This window comes from Diceros bicornis, chromosome 14 (genome assembly GCF_020826845.1).
Source record: "Diceros bicornis minor isolate mBicDic1 chromosome 14, mDicBic1.mat.cur, whole genome shotgun sequence".
Classification (NCBI taxonomy): Eukaryota; Metazoa; Chordata; class Mammalia; order Perissodactyla; family Rhinocerotidae; genus Diceros; species Diceros bicornis.
In genome coordinates, this window is record NC_080753.1 from 56799265 (window position 1) to 56818923 (window position 19659).

Here is a 19659-nt window from a genome sequence, read left to right on the forward strand (position 1 = left end):
GTTACTAATAACACTTTATCAGTCTCTTAGTTTGCTGGCCCAGAGGTTGACAATGCATTTTCCCTAACCCCCATTGATGATACTATGCTCAACGATTCCATTGTTTATAAATTCTTTCTCTGCCTGAGCACTAATCTAGATAAAAAGTAGAGGAAAGATTTGCTATTGAATGTTTTAATTGATTAGCATGTATTTATTGATTATATACTCTCTGCACAGGATTTTAAAAGATACAGAATAAATATGGCATTTTTCCTGACCCCAATATAGGTGGTGAGATAAGAATAACACTCAAGAACAAAGATCAAGCAAAAGTAGACTGCCAGCATTTTCCCTCAGCAAATAATTCTTGAGAATCGATTAGAAGTGATTGTGGAGCAACAGAAAGACCACAGACTTGGAGTCAGGGGAAATGGGGCTGGTTCCAGCTCTGCCATTTTTTAGCCATACGACGTTGGTTGGATAAGTCAGTTAATTTCTCCAGTCTTTGATTTCCTCATATGCATCACAAAAAAGTAATAATACCTATAAATAGTAACACCTACCTTACTCATTTCACAGTATTGTTGGGAGAATAAAATGAAAGACCAACTGGGAATAAATTTGAAAAAACTAAGTCACCAAACATAGAAAATGAAAGGAACTAGGATGAGGATTATGATGAAGTGATGATACTTATGCTCTGTGGATGACACAAGATGTAACAGCCATTGCCCCAATGGTCCAGGCAGGAACTTACCATCTAGTTGGGGAATCAAAATATACACACACCAAGATGTAGTAGGGCAGCGTGTGATGAATGCCATTTGGGAGGCATATGGCTCATTCCCTTATATCCCTCAGGTCTCTGCTCAAATGACACCTTTTCAAAGACATCTTTTCTGATTGCAGTATTTAATAACACACACCTATGTCTCCTATGCCTTTTTTCTGCTTTATATTTTTCCATAATATCATCTGCTAATATACTGTATATATTACTTAATCTTACTTATATGCTTACTATCATTCGTCACCTCTCCTCCTTACGTAAAGTAAGCTCCAAAAAGTTAAGGCTTTTCTCTAATTTTATTCACTCTTTTATCTTCAGAGCTTAATGACATATAGTAGGCATTGAGCACAATACATGTGGATCAAATGAATGATTATCATCTGTTGATTATGTTATTGACATCAAACATATATCATTTTTCTTTGTTTCATCAATGAATCCCATGTCTATTTCTTTACCTTTAAGAAACAGCAGAAAGGTAAGATCTAGAATAGGAGAAATGCATGACAACCCAGATTTGCTGCCTAAAGTCCTAGCAAACAGACTCACATTTTGAAAGGCAGACCAATGAACAGGTACAGAATATAAAAATGAAAGTTTTGCTGTGGTGGTGAAAGCAGCAGTAGTTGAGAGTTGGAACATCTGAATTCTAGTCACTGCCCAATCACTAAAGGATATTTTAATGTAGAAAAAATACAAATTAACCTCTCTAGGCTTCTGTTTTTACCTATACATATGTGATTTGGATGAGCTAGTTTTGAATGTGCCCTTTTAAGCTATATTTGTATAACTGTCAGTTCAAAGAGTAAAGAAATTTTTCCTCTCTCTTACTTTGGAGAAAAAATACCTTGCTTTATATTGATAATGCATATTACTAACACTTGATATCACGAGAGCCGTAACTAAAGGACATTCATGTTTTATGAAACTCAAAAGTCGAAGATGTCATATGACAAGGCATTTTATATTTGTTTTCAAAGACCTCATTGCCCTATATTTATTTCTAACCCAATATAGTATATTTTTCCTTGTCTAAAATAAAGACTTATTGTTAAATTGACCTAATGTAAACTTTGGTTTTAAAGCTCACATAAAATATCCTGTTAACTTTTTTATAAGTTTCTAAAATAAGGCATCTATTTTATGCATAGCACAAATCAAATTCCTTTCAAATCTGTTTCAGAAAGAAAGGAATCTCTCCACCATCATATTTAACTTCATATCTTGTGCTCATTAAATTCAGAAATTAATAGTACATAAATAAAACATGGCTTTTACTTTATAAATTGCACGTAAAGTGCGCATATTTAAAAGCTTATAGGGAAAATGAGAAAAATCTGGTAAACCAACCATGCAAGCCTAGTCTTTTTCTTTTTCTTTGTGCAGCTGAAGATCTGGTGATCTTGCAGTACCTTGAAAATTTAATTTAAAAACAATTATAGTATTATATGGTCTTTGTTTATTTAATCTAACTTGATGATCAGTGTTTCCATCCTTATTTTTTTAGTTTGTATTTTCTTTTGTCAGCGGCTTACACATAATGGGAAGACTCCTGCAGCTGATGCAGCAAAGCTGTATTGGGCCTTTGTAAGGAACACGCAATCAGGAATTCTTGGTGTAATGCTCACGGTGCTACTTTACATCCTCCTGTTCATCATTTCTTCTTTGACTTTATACTTGTACTGTCTCAGGTAAGCTCTTCAATCCTTTTGTTCTTCCGAGTGTTCAGCCTCTGGTCTCGTTATCCAGTTAGGCTGTGAGAACATGGTTAAAGAAGAGAAATTAGAACCGTGTCTACGTGTCTGGTGTAGAAATCTCCTTGGTTGTGTATAACAGCTGTTATGAAGACCAGCTGAGAAATTATTTGACTTTGGGTAAATGTTTTCTCTGTAATAGAGCTAATTTTGCTGTAAACATTTATATTTGTTTCTTCAAACCAGGGACCAGCAGGAAACAAGGAGTTATCCCTTGACATCAAATGACATTCTGGGAAATTTCCTGGGAAGCTTGTCTAAAATTCTCTTTTTCTCCTCCTTCCAACCCATTTTCTTCCCACTCTTCCCACCACTGCCAAAATCACCAACAGAAGAATCATCTTTCAGCTTTGATCCTGCATACCGTAGGATTTGGCTTGCCAGGTTGTTGATTTAGCAAGTAATGCAAGTGTGTGAAGAAAGACAAGAAAAGCAACAGATACAAGGCAGTATAAAAAGTGCTAGGAAGTCTTCTTTTCACTGTTGATGGCTTCCTTTGCAGTACAGAAGCTTTGTAGCTTGATATAATCCCACTTGACCAATTTTGTTTTTGTTGCCTGTACGTTTTTAAAGCTATTTTTGTATCCATGAAATCATTGCCAAAACCAGTGAACCTTTTCCCTATGTTTTCTTATAGAAGTTTTACAGTTTTGGGTCTTATATTTGTCTTTAATCCATTTTGAGTTGATTTTTGTTTCTGGTGTAAGATACGGTTCCAATTTCATTCTTTTGCATGTGGATATCCAGTTTTCCCAACACCATTCGTTGAAGAGACCAACCATCCTTTTCCTATTGTGTGTTCTTGGCACGCTTGTTGAAGATCAGTTGACTGTATAGGCATGGATTTATTCTGGGCTCTCTGGTCTGTTCTTTCTGTCTATATGTCTATGTTTATGCCAATACCATACTATTTTAATTACTGTAGCTTTGTAATATAATCCAGCAATTCCACTTCTGGGGATTTATCCAAAAGAATTAAAATCGGGATCTCAAAGAGATATTAGCGCTCCCATGTTCATTGCAGCACTATTCACAATAGCCAAGATGTAGAAACAACCTAAATATCTATTAACAGATGAATGAATAAAGAAAATGTGGTATATACATACAATGGAATATTATTCAGCCTTACAAAAGCAGGAAGTCCTGCAATATGTGACAACATGGATGAACCTTGAGGACATTATGCTAAGTAAAATAAGCCAGTCACAGAAAGACAAATACTGCATGATTCTATTTTATGAGGTATCTACAATAGTCAAAGTCACAGAAGTAGAGAGTAGAATGGTGGTTGTCAGGGACTGGGGGGAGGGGAAAATAGGGAATAGAGAAATTGGTGTAATACTCACAATGATACTTTACATCCTCCTGTTTATCATTTCTTCTTTGATTTTATATTTGTTTTGTCTCAGGTAAGGTGCTTCCATCTTTTTGTTCTTCAGATTGTTCAGCCTCCAGACTTCTTGTCATATGGTTAGGAAGAGGTCAACACAGGAGTCTCTGGGAGCATAGAAAAAAGGAACCAACACAGGTCTGGAGGAGGATAGGGACAGTAGCCAAACACTTCAGTTGAAAAATAACATTTGAGTAATTGTTGAAGGTTTAATATAATTTAGCTAGAAGAAAAACAGAGACAAGAATGTTTGTGGGCAGAAGAAAGATGTATAAAACTGTATTATCATGGGAAAGTATGATATATTTGGCAAATCAAAATCATTTTGATATGGCTGGACCATAGGACACAGGGCGATGGCATTTGGCTGAGATGAGGTTAGAAATGTAGTCAAGGAACAAATGATAAAAGTCTTAAATATCATGATGTGGAGCTTGAATTTGTTCTAAAGGTAAAATGAAAACATTAAAGATTTTAAATAACTTCAATTTAAAGAAGATCACTCCGCTAGTAGAAGAGAAGGTGGATTTAATGGGGACCAGATTGGAAGCAGGAAAATCTAGTTAGAAAGTCATTTTAGTAGTCTAGGCATAGAGGGCTGAGAAACTTAACTAAAGAGAATGACACAGGAATGGAAAGTTGTGGCATATTTAAGAAATAGTTAAGAGACATGATATAACTTTTGGGCTTGTTGGAAGTTGAAGGTGAAGGAAAGGATGAGATGTAGTATAACCTTGAGTTTTGGAGTTGGGCAGATGGGTGGATGGCTGTAGCATTCTCAGAGACAGAGAGTATATAGAAAGTAAACATTTAGAGGAGAGAGATAATGAATTAAATTTTCATTCATATTGACCTTGAGATTTCTTTGATATTGCCAAGGGAAAATATGTCATAAGACGTTGGAGAGATGAGTGAAGAGCTCAGGGAAAACAATATAGGCTGGATTTATGTGGTTGAAGCCTTGAGTTTCCTTCTTTGTAGGGTAGAGGCTAGACTGCAGTGGGCTGAGTGAAGGATGAGGACATAGTGTCAGGACTTCCCCTGCAATTGTTTTCACAAAGCTACACTGTAAATGGAAAGTGGTTAGAAGAAGATATTAAAAAAAAAAAAAAAGAGTGGTTTTTAATATGAGTGTGGCTTGAATGTATTTATACGCATGTATGAAAATTATAAAAGAAAGAGAAACATTAAAAATGCCCAAGCAAGGGAGGATAATTGATTGAGCAAGGTCTCTAAAGACATGAGGTAGAGGACATGTGGAGACAAACCTTAGATTTAGGAAAAATATCTTGTCTTTGGTGAGATAAAGAGATAAGGGCGAATGCAAATGCATGGAGGTTCCTGGCAGGGTGCTGAGGGAGTTCACATACGATAGCATTAGCATTTTCTATAAAATGGGAGGTGAACTCACTCCTCAATTCTTCCTTCAGTAGACTGACCATTCTCTGAAAGGGCCCTTAGTAAAACTGCCTAATTCTCCAGGGGATGTATATTGCTTAGGCACAGGCTTGGTTTATATTTTGACATGTCATAAGCACTGCATGTCGTCTTTCCAGACTACTTACTTTCCTTTCTTCCAGGGAATAAAGTCTTCCATGATCATTCAGTTTTCATTTGACCACTATATTGGCATGTGGCCCTAGGCAAGGATGTTCATTTGTTTGATTTTAGGCATTTTCTTGTGTAACATGGTAAAAACACAGATATTTAGATCTTACAAGAGGCTCTACATGAATCATTACTCTATTATTTAAAACGACTAGTGTTTCCTAGGGAAGTTAAAGAAAGAAAATAGTATACAGATCTTCCTTGACTTACATGGGCTACATCCAGATAAACTCATTGTAAGTTGAAAATGCATTTAACACACCTGACCTGCCGAACATGATAGATTAGCCTAGCCTACCTTGAACGTGCTCAGAACACTTACATCAGCCTACAGTAGGCAAAATCATCTAAAGCCTATTTTATAGTAAAGTGATGAATATCTTATGTAATTTATTGAATACTATACTGAAAGTGACAAATAGAATGGTCATCTGGGTACAGAATGGTAGTAGGTGTATCGGTTGTTCACCCTAGTGATCATGGGGCTGACTGAGAGCTGCAACTTGCTGTGCCGCCCAGCGTCACGAGAGAGGATCGTACCACATACCCCTAGGCTGGGAAAAGATGAAAACTCAAGATTCGAAGTTTCTACTGAATGCGTGTCGCTTTCACATCATCCTAAAGTCGAAAAATCATTAAGTTGAACCATGATAAATCAGGGACCATATGTATCATGTAGTTGAGACTTTTGTAGGATTAAAGAATTATTAGATAATGTTATGTATTATTTATTTTGACATCAATATATGTCTTCACACTTAAAATAAGATGAATGTTGGGCCGGCCCCGCGGCTTAGCGGTTAAGTGCGCACACCCTGCTACTGGTGGCCCTGGTTTGGATCCCGGGCGCGCACCAACGCACTGCTTCTACGGCCATGCTAAGGCCACGTCCCACATACAGCATCTAGAAGGATGTGCAACTATGACATACAACTACCTACTGGGGCTTTGGGGAAAAAAAAGGAGGGGGATTGGCAATAGATGTTAGCCCAGAGCCGGTCTTCCTCAACAAAAAGAGGAAGATGAGCATGGATGTTAGCTCAGGGCTGATCTTCCTCACAAAAAAAAAAAAAAAAAAGATGAATGTTTACAACCATGCTTTTCTTTGCCCAAGATCTATATTTTTATTATCAGAGTTACTTGAAAAGTATGAAAAGGTAAGCACAGAATTTATGCACTAAAATGAAATTTAACCTTTTGCTACCTAAAACAAATAGTTGTTTGCTTTAAAATAGAACAGAAAGGCGCCGGCCCTGTGGCATAATGGTTGGGTTTGCTTGCTCCGCTTTGGCAGCCTGGGGTTCACGGGTTCAGATCCCAGGCACAGACGCACACACTGCTCATCAAGCCATGCTGGGGCAGCAGCCTATATGCAAAATAGAGGTAGACTGGCACAGATATTAGCTTAGAGACGGTCTTCCTCAGGCAAAAAGAGGAAGATTGGCAAGAGATGTTAGCTCAGGGCCAAACTTTCTCATCAAAAATTAGAAAAATAAAAAGTTAAAATGAAATAGAACAGAAAGATTACCCCATGGAGAAGTGTGGGTACAGAGGAGTGGGAAGCTCTATCATGGATAGAGAAATGATTAAGGAAAAAACAAAGATAGATGGAGTGTCTAGACATCATAGAGAATGAACCTGAAAAAATCAAGTTTTGTTCACTCTCTCGACCTAGGCCCTCACTGTCTTCCATGCTTAACCTATTCTGTCGGAACTAGGCATGCTCAGTAACTCCAAGTAGGTTTTGCTTGTATTTTAGAAGCAGATGCTCTTAAGATTCCTTTGGATAATGATAAAGTCACAGTAATCTCCCACAGGAAATATACCTGAGTTTTCCATATGAATAAATAAAATCACTCCCATAGGTCAGCTGAAAAATCTCTCTTTAGCGATGTTTGCAAAATATCTTTCACTGAAATGATGGAGAGCTGGGCAACTCAGTTCTTCCATGAAGCAAGCACTGTCCTGATCAGATGCATCTGGTCAATAAAGTAGGGTGTTGCTCTGGCATAAAGGTAGGTCAAGGGACACAGAAATCGTAAGAACTCCCCATGGTGATAAAATGCCAATGTGGATTTGCGCATGTTGACTGATTTAGGTTAGCATTCTTAATCCAGATATTAAAGCAACAATCCGAAGTCTTTCTGGGCTTTTGGATTAAGGCTGTCAAAACATGTGATAACATGGCTAGCATTATAGGAGTACAAAGGATATCAAGTTTGTTGTGCAGGCTGTTAATAGAGAATTTCATCTAGCTCTGGGCACAGGAAGCTCCACATTATGGGGACTGGCTGTGCAAGCTCCAGATTGGACCCTATTGAGTTTGGCTGATTGGATCTCATTCCTCCAAGAGCCTGAGTAATTTCTTGCTGACGGGTTTTTACTAGAAAAATTCTCACTCCCCATCACTCTAGGAGGAGAGTTGACTGGGATGCCAGTTCCTTGCCTCTGTGCAAGGAGGTTTTGAGCTGAGTGTAATTTTTTGGACTGGATTTTATAGCTTTTAAAAAAGCATTAATCTTTCTAATGATTTTCCTTATAATAGGAAGAATATATGTTATTTGGAAAACATCAAAACTACAGAAAAGAATCAAAAAGTAAATTAAAAACACCAATAATCTCACCATCTAGACAAACCATTGTTAATCTCTTGGTAAATTTATTTCAATCTTTTTCCTGTGTATATTTATTTTTACAAAGTTTAAATTATACTGTAATTATAACTTTATATGTTGATTTTAAACATAATATTATATGATAAATATTTTCATATTCTTTACTTTGTGAACATTTAATGCCTACACAATATTTTATACTATATAAACAGTATAAAATATTTAAATATTTCTTCCTTCCTGGAAAATAGATTGTTTCTCATTTTTGTGCATGTTATAAATAATTCTCGTGAACATGTTAAGACTCAGGGTCATGCTCACTATTCTTTGAATAGTGTCCTAGAGACCCAGAAATACTGGTTCAGGGAGATGATGTGTCTAACACAGTTGATAACTATGGTGAAATTGTTTTCTAGAGAAGTTGTGTGCATTTATACTCCCACGGCAGTGCGTGAGGGAACTTACCAAACCACATTCACGCCGTGCATTAACCTTTTATAATCTAATAGAAGAAATGGAATTGCATCCTTTTCTGAACATGTATTCCTTTGTTTACTAGTCACTAAACATTCTTAATATGCTTATCACTCATATTTCTTCTTTGTGAATTGCCTTTTAAGTGTTCTTTTGCCATTTTTCTACAGAGTATTCAAATGTTTTTCCTACTGAGTTATATGAGTTTTATATATATTAACAGTATTTACCCTTTTGTCCTATATTAACAGATATTTTCTCCATTTGATAATTAATTTTAAAATTTATTTTCAATTTTTAAAAAAATATTTATAATTCATATTATAGTAAAGTCTTTTGATGATTTTTATGACATTTAAATATCTCTTAAATCAAAAACATCCTTCCTCATTCAGATATTTAAAACTATTTACTTCTATTTTTATAAAGTTTGCATTTGTTTTCCTTGAACTCCTTATCATAAGCCATGTAGAATTCATTTGATGTGGATAGTGTCAAGACCTAAAGGAGACATTCTTTTATTTTCTTGGTCTGTTTTCTAAGTTGGTATTATCTTTAGATGTTAACTGTTTTGCCCTTTTGCCTTACTGGGTTTTATTTTAGGTAATTTTAATTCATCAGCTTGTCTTTCCAGTGTGATGGACAGAGCTTCTCTTTTCTAGAGCTTTTTTTAAAAAAATTACGTTTTTATCAAACTTTTATAGGTGGCCCTCTATAGGCATTGACAGAAGGAAAGACTGTGAGGACCGTCTACGCCTCTCAGGCCTTGCAGCGTCCTCATAACCCTTCCAATTAAGCCTCTGTTGACTGTATATGGATCCTTCTACTCAATCCTTTATCTGAATAGTCCAAAAGATCTACGAGCTGCTTACATATTTCTTCATAATATGCAGAGAATGCAAATTCACAATTTAAATGTCAGGTATATTTGCTTAAGCTTTTATATTCTTGGAAGCTGTACACAAATCTAAAAGACTGGTACTCAAGTTAATTAGTTTTTGGGGTGCTGATGTTTCTTAATCATTGACTTAATAGTTCCAAATAGCCTTATAAGTTTTAGCTGTTGTCATTTATGACTTAGAAAAATTAATTTAGATTAAAATAATTTAAGGGCAGTTTTTGATGAGAATATTATGAGCATATTCGTTGTCTAGGGAATATGTATAAGATAATCAAAGATTTTCCACTTTCTGAATAAATGTTCTTTACAATGTTCATTACTAAAGGCAAAATATTATCTACCACATAGAGGAAAATATTCTAAAAAGTATCTAATTAATATACAGCTAAACAATTTTTATCCTCCCTGAAATTGTCACATAGTTATGGGAACTCTATATCCTGATAAGCAGAAATGGACAATGCACATTATGACATGCTTGCATAGGAATACACCTATTTAAAAGATTTGGATTCTACATTGCCTTAGCTCTAGTCAACTGAATGATTGTAACTAAACTATGATTGTAACTCATTGCTGTGGGTCCAGATAAATTCACTGATAGGCCATTTGCAGAAAGCCCATCAGTATCCCTGCTCTGTTCCTCAGACCCTAAGCACTCTGGTGTGGTCAGTTGAGTTCATGCTACATGCTGACTCCCCTTTTGTCTTTTCTTCAGCAAATAGAGGGATCTATTTCTACCCCAACCATCCCCATCTGTAGCTGCAAGAAGCTGGGTCAGAGAGAAACTGAACATTCTTTGACATCATATTGTCTTATAAAGATAAAGTAAAAACTGATCACTTAAGTCTAAATCATTAATTTGTCACTTAATAGATTGGCCTTTGGTAAATTAGCCTGCTTCTGATATCTCTAGCATAAAAGAAACTAAAAGAATCTACTAGAACTTCTAGTTTCATCCCAAACTTGTGGGAAACTGAGCACGTAAGTTTTGACTAAAGGCAAGCACGTGTCAAGAAGGTCTGTGTACCTGGATGAAGTGACAATGTGCAGACTGTTGTATTGGCACAGTCCATATCCCTAGCTTGAGATTGTTTTAGGCCGTTGGGATGAGAATTTTCTGCTCCACTTCCATGTGAATTCTTGCATCTGATAGCGTAACGTGTGTGAGCCGGTGTCGTTCCCCACTTCTCTCTGCCAGCACTATGTATAATCTACAAAACTCTCCCTGAAGGATTTTCATAAAACTTATCACTAAAATAATTGAACAAACATATAAACAAAAAGAGCAACTATTTTGGTTTGCTGCCATAAACCAATGAGAACGACATGTGCATAGAATAGTATGTCAAACTTTCTGACCCATGTATTTTAAATGTTACATATGTAGTCAAGTGAAAACGAAAAAATAAAATAAAAAACATAGTGGCAAAATAACATGAAACGCTGGACTGGGCATGGAAGGCAAGGTTGTTAACTCTAGAATTCATCATTCTCTTCCTTGTACCCAGAAAAGTGCCTAGAACACAATAGATGCACAACAAATATTTGTTGAATTAAAAACATGAATAAATAAAATAATATGTTTTATTAATGATGAAGACACACCTTCTGTTTTAAATAAAATGTGGCTCACAGGCTGTATGTTCAAATGACACTGGCTCCCAAGTGTTTATTTTCAACTCTCAGCTGAAACGTAATGAAGAAGTGTAAAAAGATATACACACAGCTCTCATGTGTGTTAATTTGACTTATCAAAGTGATCAGGTTTTTAGTTTTTAAATCTTTGGCAACAGTGGACTTTAAAAATTTGTAGTTCAATGTGGAAGGAGAAGTTTAAAAGGGTTGCAATGATGTCCACAGCAGGGGAAAGGCAAAACATTTAAGCATTGTACGTGAAAAATCCAAAGGACCTGGGAAAGTGCTAAACATGTCATAGATGCAGAATGCTCTCTAACTCCCTTCTGGCCAATTCTCTGCTCTAACTTGATATTTCCAAATCTCAATTCCACTATCTCCAACCCCCATCCTCTACCTCCCTCCACAAGTAATCTTTTCTCTTTAATGATCTGGTAAGTAGGTTAATATGAGGGTATGCTTAGATGCTCAAAAATGCAGATGGGTTCCTAGTGATCTTGGTCACATTTGCAAAGGGGCTGTCATTCTGCAATGGTACAAATGCTAGAAGGTGCCTCAGCCTTTACTCTGGGTTAAATGCTTAAGCAACACTGTTTTGCCATTGCCATTGCTCATGAGATCAGGACCCCTTATCAGCCCCGTGCTTTCCCAGTGGCTAAGACCTCCCAGCTGAGTTCAATTCAAGAAAACACTGCCATAGTTCTTCTGGTTAACTTTACCCTTTATAGTTTGGGTTTCCCTAGTAAAACTGACGCACCTACATAACCTGAGTCCGCACCCCCGTGGGAATATTAGACAATATGAACTGGTAGAGCTGATCCTTGTGGCCATTAGAAACAGTAGAATCCTAACCCTTACTAATATATTATTGGCTCTCCTAATCATGTCAGAATCTCCAAGTATAGGTTCAAAAAACTTCCATCAGGGGCCGGCCCAGTGGCGCAAGCGGTTAGGTGCGCGTGCTCCGCTGCCGCGGCCCGCGGTTCCCCGGTTCAGATCCCGGGCGTGCACCGACGCACCGCTTGGCAAGCCATGCTGTGGCAGCATCCCATATAAAGTAGAGGAAGATGGGCATGGATGTTAGCCCAGGGCCAGTCTTCCTCAGCAAAAAGAGGAGGATTGGCAGATGTTATCTCAGGGCCAATCTTTCTCACGGAAAAAAAAAAAAAAAAAACCTTCCATCAAATGCCATATAAATTGGCATACTGGAGATTCCACAGAGGGTTTTAATATTTTCCTTTCAGTTACTGACTAGTAATTTCTGCCATTTCCTAAGCACTTACTATGTGCCACGCCCTGGTTTGAACACAGTTTAGAGATTACTTCACTTAATCCTCACAACAGTTCTGCGATTCAGGACCTACTAATATCATTTCCTTTTCGTAGATGAAGAAACTAAGCCTTAGTGATTTTGCCTAAGGTTGCACAGTAGGCCAACGGCTCAGCTGACATTCTCATGCAGTCTTCGCAACTCCAAAAACTGCAATAGTACTTGTACAACATATTTCTTAATTATTTTAACAATAAAATTATCTAAAATTCACATTTGAGGTTAGTTTCCACCTAACGAATGAGTGTGATGTAGCGGTCCAATACCTGGGTTGAAGGCAGTTAGGCCTGGCTTGAATCTTGGCTCTGTCACTATCTGTGTGTCCCTTGACAATAGATTTCTGTGACTCTGTTTCCTTACCTAAAAAATGTGGATAGTAAAATCAAGCTTAACATTTTGATCTGGTCCTTGAGACTGAATTAATTGATTTAAATAGTATATTTCTAACGGAGCTATAATTTAGGCAGCTTATTTCTAAAATTTAGTTCTTTCAAGTTAAACATGAATGTAGTTAAACAATTTAGTACTTTCAGTTAACTTTGACAACTCCACATATATATATATGTCAATGGGACTTCAAAATTGACATTCTGGAAAAAAAGCTCACTGTCTTCTCCTCTAAATCACCTTTTCATCTAGAGTTCCGTATTTCAGTAAATACCAAGAATACTCATCCAGTTCTGAAAAAAGAAAGAAAGGAGAGAGAGAGAGAGGAAGAAGAAAGATAGAAAAGAAAGAAGGAAAGAAGGAAGGAAGGAAGGAAGGAAGGAAGGAAGGAAGGAAGGAAGGAAGGAAGGAAGGAAGGAAGGGAAGGAAGGAAGGAAGGAAGGAAGGAAGGAAGGAAGAAAGAAAGAAAGAAAAAAAGAAAGAAAGAAAGAAAATGAAAGAGAGAGAGAGAGAAAGAAAGGAAGAAAGAGAGAAAGGAAGAAGAAGAAAGAAAGAAAGAAAGAGAGAGAGAGAAAGAAAGAAAAAGAAAGAAGGAAGGAAGGAAAGAGAGAGAAAAAGAAAGAAAGAGAGAGAGAGAAAGAAAGAAAGAAAGGAAGGAAGAAAGAAAGAAAAGAGAGAGAGGGAGAGAGGGAGAGAGGGAGGGAGGGAGGAAGGAAGGAGGGAGGGAGCGAGGAAGAAAGGAATGAAGGAAGGAAGGAAGGAAAGGAACATGGAAATAAAGAAAGAAGGGAGAGATGGAGGGTGGAGAGAAAGAAACCCGGGAAATATCCTCAAATCTTTCCTCTCCCTTACCCTCCAAATCCACCTTCTCCGGGTTCTGGCAATTCCTTAGCTCTTGAACTTGCTCATCTCGTTCTATCCTTAGGCTCCTTTCCCTGTCCAATATGCCCTAATCTCTTCCTTGATTTACTGCAACATTAGCCTTCCAAAGAGTCTCCTTATTTTCTCTCTTGCCCCTTTTAATCCATTCTCCTCACTATAACCAGAATGATTTTTAATTTTAAAAGAGATTATATACTCCTTGCCTTAAATCCATATAATGGCTTCCTATTGTTCTTTCAATAAGAGCTCTCTTGACCTGGGCCCTGCCTTCCGCACACCATACTACACTAATATTCGGTGCTCTCCTCATCGCTGTGTCATCTTCTCCTCAGTCCCAAGGCCCCACACGGGCTGCTCTCCACCCCTCCTGAAATCCTCACCTATCCCCTCCCCTGCTGGTTACACGGGTAAGCATAAGTGAATATTTGTTGACTGAATGACTAAATTAATGAGAAATGAATTAAGAGGATGATTGCCCCCTTACAAACATGAGACTACATACATATCAAAGGGTATATACTTCCTAACTAGGAAGCTATGATAGGACTGTCTCTGGAAATGAGAGAGAGAGTTCTTGACTGCTTTCCACTGTGTGCACATTTTTATTTTCTGAGTTTCTTTTTCCTTTTTCTAAAATTATTTTTCCCTTCTTTATTTTCTTTCTCTTTATTCCTCGCTTGTATTTCCCTTTTCTTCTATTTAGTACAATTTCAAGCCAAAGCCATTTGAATTTTAATTACACTTGAACAGAATGGGGAGTACTTGAGGATTTCTAGAAAGTCAACAAAAGCTTTCTCCATGCTTATAAAACCTTCCATGTCATGCACCTCATTTGAAGTGTTCAACAATTCTGCTAAAGAATGTGTGGATTTTAACATTTAAAAAAATAAGAATGAGGGCCGGCCCCGTGGCTTAGCGGTTAAGTGCGCGAGCTCCGCTATTGGCGGCCGGAGTTCAGATCCCGGGCGAGCACCGACGCACCACTTGTCCGGCCATGTTGACACCTCGTCCCACATACAGCAACTAGAAGGATGTGCAACTATGACATACAACTATCTACTGGGGCTTTGGGGGAAAAAAAGGAGGAGGATTGGCGATAGATGTTAGCTCAGAGCCGGTCTTCCTCAGCAAAAAGAGGAGGATTAGCATGGATGTTAGCTCAGGGCTGATCTTCCTCACAAAAAAAGTAAATAAATAAAATAAGAATGAATTTTCACAAGCACACGCTGGTCATGCTAAAAGAAGTTTGACTATTTATATAGTGTCCGTTCAGAGCTATCCCTGCAGTATTCTAATGTAATTATGCCAGTAGTTAAATAGTTTTACTACTTACGTCATAAACACATTGACTATAATGTGTATAAAGCCATACTGCCAAACTCATTTGTAACTTTTGGAGTTAGAAATAAGCAATCATATTTGATTCTTCATTTTTATGTTTTTTCTTGCATTTAGAGCTATTTAAAATTATAGATTCCATCCTTCTCATGACCCTTAAAATACTGTATTAGCTAAATGTTCACACTTGTCCTTTTTAGCTTTAAAAGAAATGTCACATGCTAGGTTTCTGTAAATGACCCACATTCAGATGTGAACCAAACATAATAGCTACTGCCACTCACCAAGCAATGAATTGCTTCAAATGTAGGGCACAGGGCAGAGGACTTTGTAAATTACTCTGTAAATTCATTGGCCATCATCAGAACCTGTGGCATAATATGTGACCTATTTCTATAAACAATAATGCCTAAGGCTTTGTGGAGAGGTGGAATGTAGTTTCTCTTTTAATTACATTTTGAAGACATAATTTAAAAATGTAAAATTTTCAGACATATTGAATAGTTGTATTATTAAGAGAAATCCAAATTTTTAGCCATCACCATATAATGATGTATTTTTCAATAGAATATCATAAAATTTTAGCTTTTTGTTAAAAAACAACTCAAATCTGCAAAAATTGTAAAAATAGTATGATGAACTTGTATATTCTTCTTCTAGATTCACTAATTATTAAAATTTTCCCATGTTTGCTTTTCTTTCTCTTCTCTCATCCAATACAATCCAATATTTTCAATTTTATATAATTCAACCTGATTTTTATACACACACACCCAAAATGGCAGAAAATGCATGAAAATATGTGTGTGGGTGTCTGTAATTGCTGATCCATTTGAGGATAACAAACTTTCATAACTAAATATGATCATGAAAAGTTTAAACAATATTTTATTGAATGACTCTAATGCTGTATATACAGAGAGAATAGTCTGTTGTTTTCTCTCATCAATGTCTACCAATGCCCAATTTATTTATGAAATTGAAACTGTTTTTACATTGTTTATAGAAATTTTCCTAACATTTAGTTAGGCTCTTTAACTTTCTAAAAAAGAACCAGAAAAGTGAAAGTTCAACAGATAAACAACTTTGGTCGGTATGGAGTACATAAATATCCAAAAGGATAAAATAATTCATTTTTGGATAAATGTTATATTGCTTGACTGATTATATTATCAAATGAATTACATATTCAATTTACTTTTTTATTTTGCGTATACAACTATAGAATCTTTTCTTCTTGTTTGTGTAAGCTGGCTCTATAGAGCTGGAAAACATGCTGAAAACTAATAAAGGTTGGTAAGTTGACTCATTAACAACCCATCATGAAGCTTTTCAGCGGAAAATGCCACTCAAAATGGCAAGAAAAAAACATTTTAAATAAAACTAAAATGCAATTAATCTTTGTACAGCTTTCCATATTTCAATGTGCCATTTTGTTCTCTGTTAAAACATTTGTTCACCATCCTGTAGATCCAGGCGTGGGTGTTTATATAATTATTCTTTCACACAGAATGAAGGAAATATAGAGAGGAGACAGGCATTTTCTCGGCGAAAGGAACAGAGGCTAGCAGAAACAGGACTGTGATTCCTAATTAATTCAAAGTTAATTGCAGTGTTGATAATCTTGCACTTAAAATCTTCATATAGAAAATGTTTATGGCAGCAAATTGACAGTAATTTAACTACATTAAATCTTACCACCAGTAAAAGAAAAAGATGAACGTTACATTAAACAAGCTTAAGAGAATGGTAAAGACTAGTTCTTGTTTTAACAAGACAACTAACAAATCATTCAAATGTCTGACGTAGATTCTCAAAGCACAGGAAGAGTAGTAGTGACATTTCAAGATGGCAGCAAGACATATTGCCTGTCTTGGACCATCAGTAACGCTGGGTGGCAGTTTTGTTTTTATTTCCACTTTGTGATGAATGCGAAATAGTTGGGGGAGAAAAAAGACACATAGATCTTATTTAGAAGGTAGTATCAGAAAATCTATTTTACTATTTTGGAAAGAATTGAGATAGAGGTCTGTAAATGAAAATTTGTGTTATATCAGTTATTTTCACTGAAGGAATGAAATGAACTTTGGAGTTAGCTCTGAGTTTAAATTCTGTCTCTGTTACTTATAAACAGTAAGACTAATTTTTATTTTAGTGCGTTAATATGTAAAAGACAGGATTAAGGTAAGGCTAGATAACACAATGGATGTGAAACTGATTGTCATTATGACAGGAAATCAATAAATTTTAGTTTTAATTACCTAGCCTATTTAAAGCAAAATATGATTATCCTGATTGTTGAAATAAAATACTTACAATTCTCCACTTTGTGTAGAAAGGCACTTCCATATGATGCTCTTTTGATAGTCCAGGTTATACCTTGGGCATTTTGTAAAAACTTACCTCTCAAACCGGTGGTTTATTGACATTGTGATGCATTAGAGATCTCAATCTGGCTTACGGATTATTAGTGGCACAATTCTGTACTTTATTTGTGTGTGTGTGAGGAAGATCGGCCCTGGGCTAACATCTGCCAATCCTCCTCTTTTTTTTTTGCTGACGAAGACTGGCCCTGGGCTAACATCCATGCCCATCTTCCTCCACTTTATATGGGACGCCGCCACAGCATGGCTTGCCAAGCAGTACGTCGGTGCACGCCTGGGATCCGAACCGGCGCACTTAACCACTTGCACCACCGGGCCAGCCCCTAATTCTGTACTTCTTAAACTAGATCCAGGTATTCATGGTGAGCCAAGTGTACACTGAGTCACAGGATATATATGATATTTCCCTAGAGTTTCAGTTTTACTCAAAGTTTTTTGTTTTTTTTAACAGTTTTATTTATTTATTTATTATTTTGTGAGGAAGATCAGCTCTGAGCTAATATCCATGCTAATCCTCCTCTTTTTGCTGAGGAAGACTGGCTCTGAGCTAACATCTATTGCCAATCCTCCTCCTATTTTTTTTTTCCCCCAAAGCCCCAGTAGATAATTGTATGTCATAGTTGCACATCCTTCTAGTTGCTGTATGTGGGACATAGCCTCAGCATGGCTGGAGAAGCGGTGCGTCGGTGCACGCCCGGGATCCGAACCCGGGCCACCAGTAGCGGAGCACGAGCACTTAACTGCTAAGCCACGGGGCCGGCCCTACTCAAAGTTTTAAAAAACAAAACATATTGTATTAAAATAAATATACTGATAGATTAGGGATTGAATACACTTTTTCTCTTCTCTGAACTTAGGAGCATTTAATGGAAAAGTTTTATAAGCACTGGCCTATTTAATATTTATAATACTCATCTAAGTCTTACTAATGAAGTATTAATGTTTTTTGGTAACATACTTTGTTGTCACTTTACTAGTATCACAAGAAAAGCAGGGCTTTTCTAGATTAATATTTGGAGTTGTTTTGAAAAGTGGGAAAAGATTAAATGAGTGGTTTCATCAGGTTAGGTGCTTCACCAAATCGGTCCATTTATCGTTCATGTTGGGAAACAACCAACCAAGTGAAACCTCTGTGCTGACTGAGGTTCAGTGATTCAGTGGTGTTTCTCCCACAGGGGCACTAAAGCCAGCTCACCAAGTAAGAATTAATCCAAATTTAAATTTCCTTTGACAAATCCTTCACATTTGAACTAATTTGGTTATTCATAATACAAATTAATGGCTAAATATTTCTAAATTTTCCTACAGTCTATTACCTAGATATGAAAAATCAGAAATAGTAGGCTTATCAGAGAAAATTGCAAAAAAACCCCCCAGATTGTTGTTGTTGGATTAGGATATTTAGTGAAGGAAATTATAAAATAATTTCTGGAATCTGAGTCAAATAATTTCTGGAAAAGAAATGGGAATAATAAACTAAATAAATAGAAATTGATAAAAGATGTAAAGTATTTAACATTTTTGGAGAAAAAATAAACAATATTTGGGAAAAAACAGATAACATTATTTTGTTTTTAGATTACACAACGATTCTTGGATATTAGATGCATTTCAACGCATCCACAGCGAAGAAACCAAGTTCTTTGTACCGTATGACTTGGAGATTTCCAATCAGGAGCTAAGTTATATAGAGAAAAGGTCTGAGCACTGGAGAGGAATCAACGGTGAAAGAAGCAAGGTGAGTTGGTGTGAAGTAGATTTGTTTTTTGACTGCACAAAAGACACTCATGCTGTTAGTGTATCAGCAAGTTGTTAAATTTTCGCACATTGTTCTGGAAGCCATTTACTATTGTATTTGACTGCCACCATTGTACAAATCTTGCAACTCAACTGGGCACTGATTTTTTTTTATTAGATGAAATGAGAAGACATGACTAGATGGTTCTTATAGTTTAGCACTATCATTTCTTATAGAAATCTTTATTGATACCTGCTGTATATGTATGGACAAAATTACACAAGAGTTGTGAAGAATATAAAAGAAGCTAGTGACAGAGTTCCCACATATGATACGATTGTTGGCTTTAAGGTAATAGCCAAATGAGTGAAGAGAAGGGAGGGAATATTATTTCTTCCCTCCTCCTTTGATGCCTTTGTTAGTCAGCCCCTTGGTTCTCGTCTCT

At 36.5% G+C, this 19659-nt stretch overlaps 1 protein-coding gene across 1 annotated transcript in view; it reads left to right on the plus strand.

The window, feature by feature from the left end:
* The window catches only part of LOC131413386 (uncharacterized), a 241448-nt gene extending 222156 nt beyond the window's left edge, over positions 1–19292 (plus strand). The window contains 2 exon segments of the mRNA XM_058553914.1: positions 2300–2463; positions 19055–19292. Of these exon segments, the coding sequence (XP_058409897.1) occupies positions 2300–2463; positions 19055–19292 (402 nt within the window).
* Positions 19293–19659: the final 367 nt, after the last annotated feature.